The sequence below is a fragment of the Galeopterus variegatus genome, unplaced genomic scaffold (genome assembly GCF_000696425.1).
Source record: "Galeopterus variegatus unplaced genomic scaffold, G_variegatus-3.0.2 Scaffold2713, whole genome shotgun sequence".
Lineage (NCBI taxonomy): Eukaryota > Metazoa > Chordata > Mammalia > Dermoptera > Cynocephalidae > Galeopterus > Galeopterus variegatus.
In genome coordinates, this window is record NW_007728824.1 from 84,570 (window position 1) to 93,858 (window position 9,289).

The window sequence follows — 9,289 nt, forward strand, 5'->3', positions numbered from 1 at the left end:
CGCTGGCAAGGTAAGCTGAGGCGGAGGCAAGGGAAGCAGGACCCGTCGTGGCGTCCTGCCTCCGAATCCCTGCAGCCCGTCTGCGGAGAGGTCGGCCGAGGTCGTGCCCAGAGGCCGGGGCTGGCGGGGGGCTGGCTGAGCCGGGTGAGGGCTGAGGCGGGCGGGCACCGGTGCCTGACGGCCGTTTGTTTTGATGTTTTTCCCACCAGGTCGGAAAGTTTCCTGCCTCGTCCGGCACAGCCTGAGCTTGCCCCACCGGCCGCGAGTAGGGGAGGCTGCGGCGGACCCAGCCCGGGGCCTCCAGGCCTCTGCTCCAACCTCCGGGCCAGTCTCCCTCCGCCACCTCTTCGTCCGCTTGGAGCTGCGGCTGCAGTCCCTGAGATGCGACCCTCGCGGGGGCGACCCTGAGGGGAGGCGGCCCGAGTGCTGAGGAGCAGCCAGGAGCCCAGACGTTCAGGGATCAACTTCCCGCCGGCCGGGACCCCCGAGCCTCCCTGGGGTGGTGCCTCGCTCGGTCCGCACCGTCCTGCGGAGCCGGGTCTCCGCCCTGGTCGCGGGGACGCCCGCCAGGTGCCCGGGAATCCCGACTTGGCCGCTGCCCGCGCCCCCGCCGGCCCGCACGCCTCGTGCCGAGGACCCTCGCCACTGCCTCCTCGGCTTGTGCCCGGCCAGGGACCCCGTGCCTGCTCCCGGGGCGGCCTCCGCGCAGCAGGGGCAATGCAGACTGTCCCGCTGGCCGTCTAGAACCCTTCTCCGCCCTCTGTCCCCTTCACCCCGAGGCCGTCGAGGACGGGCGGTGACCACCCAGAGGTGCTCGGCTGTACCTTCCTTTTGCCCGAAAGGATTTTCTTGGCCGCACCGAACCGACCCTTCCTTCATGCTGCAGTGCTGCAACGTTTCCGCCACTAAGGGGGAAAAACGGCCGCGATCTCAAACAAAACACAAGAATTGGTGTGTGACTCATCTACTTGGATACCTCCAGTCCCCAAACTGTCTTCCAGGAGTTTTCTTGGCCGAAGCTGCCTGATGTTTGAGCCTTTTCTTCCCAGGGAAGAAGATGGACTGAAAGCTGCCAGTTGGGGACTTTTTGTGAGCAGGGCGCTGCTGGGTTTTGAAGGAGGTGATGGGGCTTGCGCTGGCTTGTCTTCCCACCCAAGTGAAGAGTTGTTGATTTTCACTGGTTATGCTTAGACAATGCGTAGTTTGTTTTAATTTAGAATTTTGGGGTGGATAAGGGTATAGGCTTGTGAAGGGCAGTCCGGATCCGGAGGAACTCCTCTTTGTCCCTGGTAGGAGGGACACCCCCTGTCTGTCCTCGATGCCGTCAGCCTTGGCCATCTTCACTTGCCGCCCGAACTCGCACCCGTTTCAGGAGCGTCATGTCTACCTGGACGAGCCCATCAAAATCGGCCGCTCGGTGGCCCGCTGTCGACCGGCGCAGAATAATGCCACCTTTGATTGTAAAGTGCTGTCAAGGAATCATGCTCTCGTCTGGTTTGATCACAAGACTGGCAAGGTAAGGTCACTGTATTGTCTAACAATCTTCACTTTTCCTTTTTTTTTGCCCTTTCCAGAGAGGCATAATGTATGCAGGATCCCAGGGTTTGCACCCAGGGGACACTTTCAGCAAGGCCTCGGAATCAACATTTTGTGTTCCTGGTTCTAATGGAAATTTAATTGAGGTGGTTGAATGGAACAGAAAAGGTATTGTAATTAAATGCTTCAGGAGGACAATGGCATCTTGATAATGTGGTCATTCCCAGTGAAATCCCAAACACTAATTTGTTTCTGAAAACTAGATAGTGAAACTCGGCGTCTTGATTTCAGTCTTTTTAGAAAGGTGAATTTGCAGTTCAGTGCTTAAGCAAGCAGCAGTTCCCAAAGCAGTGAGGGGAATCTGTGGTCATTATTACACTGGGGCTCAAGTGTCTTAGTGATGAAATGTAGTTAACACGTAGCTTTTAGTTGAGTTCAGATGAGGGCCTTTCTAGTAAAAACAATTGCTTGTGTAAACTTAGCATTTTTGAAAGTTTTGATATATTTGTCCTTAAAGAAACAATTTGCAATAATCAAAGCCAATTTAATTAAGCATGAACAACTGTAACTTTATATTTTCAGAATTTTGTTTACAAGTTGAGTGAACATATAGGTATTGCTTTTGAAAGTCACTTTTTGATGTTCCCTGCAGCACTTAAATAATGCATACTTACAGAGGTGATATTAAAAAATTAGTGTTAAGAGGGCCAGCCTGTGGCTCACTCGGGAGAGTGCTGTGCTGATAACACCAAGGCCACGGGTTTGGATCCCATATAGGGATGGCCGGTTAGCTCACTGGGTGAGCGTGGTGCTGACAACACCAAGTCAAGGGTTAAGATCCCCTTACTGGTCATCTTAAAAAAAAAAAAAAAATCAGTGTTAAGAAGTTAACTTACTTTCTGAAATTATACCCAGTTCTATCAATTATAGCATCACCTAAATGTGATAGGATGAATTCAGTGCTTTTCATTTTAAGTGGAAGCATTTTAGCATTTTTATGTTGGCACCCTAATGTACCATACATATGTGCGCTTATATTTTAAGAAATCAAGGGAAAAAAGTAAGATCCTTTCAGTTTTTTGAAAGTCTTTGTCAATGTATTTGGGGAGTATATGAGAGTACCTCAAAAAGTTCATGGAAAGATTCATATTATCTTTTAATTCTATTTTCTATGAACTTTTTGAAGTACTTTTGTACTAAGTAGAGCTCAGCTTTGTGCTTAAACCTCAGGTTTTAGTTGAGCTACTGAATCAATTCCAACTTAAAGTAAGTTATGTAAGACAAATAGGAATATCTCAGGTTTCACCTCCTGATGTTTTGCTCCCTTTCTGAGTTAAATGATTAAGTTTTTTTTTTTTTTTTTTAAGATGACCGGTAAGGGGATCTCAACCCTTGGCTTGGTGTTGTCAGCACCACGCTCAGCCAGTGAGCAAACCGGCCATCCCTATATAGGATCTGAACCCGTGGCCTTGATGTTATCAGCACTGCACTCTACCGAGTGAGCCACGGGCCGGCCTTAAGTTTTTCTTAAAAGAAGAATTTAAGTCTTCCAGAGTTGTGTTTTGAAATGAAAGAAACCTGAGCCTCAAAAGGAAGCAAGAAAGCAATACTTATTCTGCAGTTACTGAATTAAAGAATTATTATATAAATTATTTTTTAAAGAAAGGAGGAAAAGATTGCCCAAGTGCTCAGTGCTTGTGTAATACCTATAACCTACTCTGTGTGTAGGATGAGGTCTGAAAAGTATGTTAATTTTTCTGTGTGACACCAGATGCTCATTTACCTGTGGAACAGACCCTCTTTTCTCCCTGGAAGCTAAAATTTCTGTGCTTCAGGGACTTCATAGATTACCCATATCCTCTAAAATGAATAGTCATAGAACTCATCTTTCCAGCATGGAATTCAAGCATCAGTTAACTACTAGAGCCTTCACTAAACCAGCTTTTACATTTTTCTTTTTATGTTCCTGGGCAATAGTTAGGTCCAACCCAATCAGATAACAGGTTTGCTCACAGTACACAACTTGCCGATGCACTTTCCTTGATTCAACACTCAAAGAGAGACTCAGATTTTTTTCTTTTACTTATTTGAATAATAGTGATTATATGCATAGTACTTTTCATGGCTGTACTAAAACCCTCACAATAGGTTATTCTGAGATGACTAAGAATAGATCAGTAGTGAGTTTTTGGCTGTGAACTAAGACAACGTGTTAAAATTTTGAATGGAATTTGTTATTTAGAAAAACTTACCTTTGAAGGGTAGATTTGGTTTTTTCTACTATTTTCATTTTTTTCCCCCTTCTGCTTTATTAGCTAAAATAACATTCAGGAATGAGGCCATTACTTTAGGTGTAGCTATAATTTTTGATGATTGTACCACCTGATCTAAACAAATAATCTGTCACATCTTCCATGTCATCAAATTATTTTAGGAATTAACTAAGATTTAGGTTTAGACTGACAATAGGTTTTTTTTTTTTTTCTTCCTTTTTTGTCTTTTTTCGTGACTGGCATCGGATCGCAACCCTCAGTGTCGCACCCGTACCGGACCGGGACCGGCAACGGGATCGCAACCCTCGGTGTTGCTCCCGCACCTTGCTCAGCCAGCGAGCGGCCGGTCTGTATGTGGGATCCGTACCCTCGGCGGGAGCGCCGCCGTGCTTCCCAAGCGGCGCACTGTAGCAGTGCGCCACCGGGCCGGCCCCTGACAATAGGTTTTTAATTGAGCATCTGTTATGTGCCAGACACTGTGAGGTACACAGTTACAAAGAAATCCCACAGTTCGATCAAATGTCATTTATTATTTTCTATGTGAAATTTAGTTTGAGGATTTCTGCTGTAATTGTCTTGTAACAAAAGTAACCAGGCCTAACATCTCTTCGCAGCAAATTCCTATATATAACACAAGAATCCACTTGTATTAAATATCACTTCAGGCAAGTTTTTTTTTAAACATCTTCAAGCCTAAGTTTTCTCATCTGGGAATAATGATAGTACCTACTATTGTTTTGAGGATTGAGATAATCATGTAAATCACATAGCACCAGTGCTTGGCTTTTATTAAGGACTCAATACTTAGCAAGAAAGGTGTTTGTGGGGGTGGAGGCAACCATCTCCACAACGCTTTGCAATTTATTGTAAGGTTGTGGAGTCTTAGGAAGGTAATGAGGAATTATATATATATATATATATTTTTTTTCCTTTTTGTCTTTTTTCGTGACCGGTAACGGGATCGCAACCCTCGGTGTTGCACCTGTACCGCAACTGGCAACGGGATCGCAACCCTCGGTGTCGCGCCCACACCGCGCTCAACCAGTGAGTGGACCGGTCTCTATATGGGATCCGAACCCTCGGCGGGAGCGCCGATGCACTCCCAAGCGCCTCACTCTACCGAGTGCGCCACCGGGCTGGCCCAGGAATTATATTTTTAATGGGATAGCATATGTAGAAATATTTTTAAAATTGAAATTAATGAATTTGATAACTTCGTCCAAATCCGTACTTTACCTGGGAGGTAGCAGACTGGGGTAAAATGCCCTTTGGCTGATTTTCAGTTTGTGGATGGCTGTTGCATTCTGCATTGGCCACTATGGGAGACCCATGAAAATCTGAAAGAAATAATAAACATTTGAAACTTTCTGATTCTTCAAGTGATACATGTTCATTATGGAAAATTTGCAAGAGGTAGGCAGATGGAAATCTAGGAGACACTTTTTCATGATAAATTCATGGAGTATCTTATTGTATTGGAGGGTGACAGGATTGCTGTAAAGGAGAGTTTAATTATCTTCCCCAAATCATTTTCTCAGGATGTAGCAGTTGGATATTGACCTGCTTGGATGCTGGCCCTGTATGTCATCCTTCACTTCTTTTTGAAGATCAATCTCTTTAAATTAGATGGCAGGTAATAGGATGGTTATTAATCCTTCTATTGATTTAAGGTACCACTAGGCAAGCAAATCTACCCATGTGGTGGTTACATAGAAGAGATAGTGAGTGGACTTTCACCTTGTGATTTGCACGGTCCTATTTGATTTTAGGCTTTTGGGACTGGTGACAGGCAAGTGGTTGACACACTCTATTTCCAGTCTCACTTCAGTTTGCATAGTAGTAGTAGTTGTCTACTTCCAATCTCTCTCACTTTTTTTTTTTTTTTTCCTTTTTGTCTTTTTTTACTGACTGGCAACGAGATCGCAACCCTCGGTGTTGCGCCCGCACCGCGCTCAGCCAGTGAGTGGGAACTGGTCTCCACATGGGATCCGAACCCTCGGCGGGAGAGTGTGCCACCGGGCCAGCCCCCAATCTCTCTCACTTTTTAACTTAAACTCAGTGCATATTTTTAAGTGCGCCACCGGGCCAGCCCCCAATCTCTCTCACTTTTTAACTTAAACTCAGTGCATATTTTTAAGCACCTGTTCTGTCAAAATCTGCTTTAGTGAAGGACATAATGGGAAAGGGAGAGGAAATAATAATAACTGGTAAGAAATTGTTATTCCTTCTTCCTAGGAGCTTATATATTAGATGAAGAGGGTGACTGTACACCTTGAAAACGATAGAGATAAGATACTGTTATATAAGTTTAAATGGCCAGAGTGATGGTGTTAGAATTAGACTTTAAAATTGGGGTGGATAGATACAAGTTAAGAAAAGGTAATTTTTTGTTTGTTTTGAGTGGATTAGGGTGGAATAAAAGAATAGGTAATTTTGAACAAGCTTGGCATCTTCCAAATGCTGAGGAAACCAATTTTGTTACATTGGAGAGTTCTTTTGGAGAGTAGCTGTAGGTGAACATCCATTATGTGTGATGTTGTTTTTATGTTTGTGCCTTGTCTTTGTATTTAATTGTCAGACCCTGAAGGAGAGGGACTCTACCCTATGTGTCTGTTTCCTACTATTTTATTTAAAGTAGATGTTGAGGGCTGGCCAGTTAGCTCCGTTGGCTAGAGCACAGCCTTATAACACCAAGGTCACAGGTCCCTGTGTAGGCCAGCTGCCAAAAAAAAAAAAAAAAGGATGTTGAGTAAATGAAGTTTAGTAGATAGTGTGGTGTCAGGTTGTGGAGTGCCTTGATTACCAAGATAAGGACATGGACCCTTGGGTTATGGAAGTCCAGGGAGAGTTCTGAGCAGAGCACTGATATTCACAAACCACCACTTAAGGAAGAGTAATACAACAGTTTGTAGAGGGGTCTGGAGCAAGGAAGAATGGATAACAACTAACACTTGTGCACTAATTATTTACCATGCCCTGTTCTAAATGCTTTACATGTTAACTTACTTAATCCTCAAATAACTCTTTGAGGTAAGTGCTTATTTTTCCCATGTTAACCTATGAGGAAATTGAGGCACAGAGAGATTAGGTTGGGATAACTTGGCTAAGTTCACATAGCTAATAAATGGTAGAGCTGGGATTTGAATCCAGGTATTTTGACTCTTGGCTCTATAGTATAGAGCCCAAGACCGTAAGCACTGTACTATTCCAAAGCTTTGTAACAGTTTAGATATGATATTTTTTGTAAGGGTATAAACCAGGTTGACAGTAGGAATGAAAATGATTAAATGCCTAAAAATGAAAAAGATAGGAGTATTAAATTAACTCACCTATTAGGACTTCAGCAAAGAGAGAAGTTATGTATGAACTGAAGATTTTAGGGGAAGGTCTCATGGATGAGACAGTTTCATGGATAAAATGTAATTTTAGCTACACTTTAAGAGTTTTAAAGAAAGGTAGAATGTAGATAGAGTCAGTCAGGGAAAGGAGTTTTGGGTGGGAGGAATTGCTCAAGCAAAGGCATAGAAGCAGGAATCATATGGTGTGTTCCAGTGACATTGCAAGGAAGTCATTGCAAAGGAAGAATCTCCAAAATTTGACTACCAAGGTTGTTCTTCCCTTTTCCTCCACATACCAAACAGGACTGCGAATGTCCTAGTCTCAGCTTTTGAGAGCATGACAGCTCATACATTCATTGATTTTTATTTGTTTGTATGTTTGATTTAACAGATACCTAATTTTTTTGTTGACAGAAGTAAAAAAGGTCATTAAGCAGTGCTGGTTTTTGTGAGGAAGTCAATTATTTGACATGTTATATAAGTATTTAACGTGCGTTATTGTGACGTGGATAGAAAGTCGTGTTGTATATCCAAAGCACATATTCATTTCCTTCTATGTTACTTTTCACAATCGTGGAAAATTGATGACATTTTATCTATTATTTCAAGTTGTTAAAAATATGGATGGTGTATATACATAAAACATTTTTTTCCCTAGTTATTTGACTTTACTCCTTAGGTTAAATTCACTCTTTACCTTTTCAGGCTCCTGTTTGGTTTTCTTAAGTCATATTTATGTTAGAGCTTAGTATCTATTCTCTTTGGTAAATAGGGATAAGAGTGTCTGTCATTTAGAGTTTTAAGTGAAAAGATTATAAGATTGGTTCTTAATGAATGTCAGTTATTTGATAGTTACTTGAATCAAGAAAGATGGTGGTATTTATTAGCTGCTGAAATATTCTAAGGCCTCTTTCCTCTCTTTGGGCCCATGCTTCTCTCCTTATAAGGAGACAGTTTACATCCCTGCTCAAAAATCTTGGTTATTTCCCTGTTAATTTTTAGCATTAAAATATGTCTCTCATTTCCTTTTATTCCAGCTCCATTTTCTATTACTCTGTTTTTCATTCATCCCAAACTTTGTGTACTAGCTATATGACAGTGTTCACTGTTCCTAGAACAAGTGCCTTTTTTGCTGTTTTTTCTTCTAGAATGACCTCTCCCCTTTATCCCTTGAGGCTCAGTTCCAATGTGAAACCTTCCCTCATTCTAACTAACTGAAGAATTAGTTGCTGCTTCTTCTATACTCCCGTAGAACTTTGTATATAATTTCATTATGGGACATAGACAACAAAATAACTGTGATGCAAATGTACCATTGCCCTGCCAGATGTGAGCTCTTGAGAAAAAGGGAATAGGCACTATATAAATGTTTGAATGAGTGAAGTGTGAACAATGGAGTCGTCTTTATTTCTGCAAAACGTTGAAGGGTAAAAGGGCAGAAAGTCATTCAAGTTAGTTCTCAATTTGCGATTGTGGACTCCATTACCAATATGTAGTCTTTGTATAAATCGTTACTTATTGAGAACTTGCAGTGTGCAAGACACTTTGCTAAGTGTGTTGGGATTGTAGGCAATTTTGTGGTTGGTGATATTAGTTTTGAGCTATTATATATATATCCATTCTCATGCAAAATAATACTTTTTTATAAGGGTTTTGTAATATTCAGAGTGCTTTCTTCATTTGATCTGTATAACACTCTTAGGTGGTAAGTAGAATAGCTACAGTTGGGCTCCTTTTTATCCAAAGAGTTTGATGTTTAAAGGTTATTTGCACAATGTCTAAACTAGGGGATTTAGAACTAGAATCTAGATTTTCTTTCCCTCTTGAAATAAAAGCCAACTACTAGACATTTGTTCTGAACTATCTTCTTATGGACTGGACAATTATAATGAAAAATCTGTTTTTCGCTCTCTTGAAAGGTAATCTAAGTTATTGTTTTCTTGTGCATAACGGAAATGCTTGTCATATTACAGACTTTCAAAGATTGAAAGAACCGAACCAAGTTAATTATTTCTGAGTCAGCTAACACCTTTAAAAAACTTATCTCTGGGGCCGGCCCGGTGGCGCACTGCTACAGTGCGCCGCTTGGGAGCGCGGTGGCGCTCCCTCCGAGGGTTCGGATCCCACATACAGACCGGTTCC

At 42.5% G+C, this 9,289-nt stretch overlaps 1 protein-coding gene across 1 annotated transcript in view; it reads left to right on the plus strand.

The window, feature by feature from the left end:
- Positions 1 to 209: 209 nt before the first annotated feature.
- Positions 210 to 9,289, plus strand: part of SLMAP (sarcolemma associated protein) — a 164,248-nt gene continuing 155,168 nt past the window's right edge. The window contains exon 1 of the mRNA XM_008582741.1: positions 210 to 1,516. Coding sequence (XP_008580963.1) covers positions 1,319 to 1,516 — 198 coding nt within the window. The 5' untranslated portion in view covers positions 210 to 1,318. The remainder of the gene's footprint in view (positions 1,517 to 9,289) is intronic.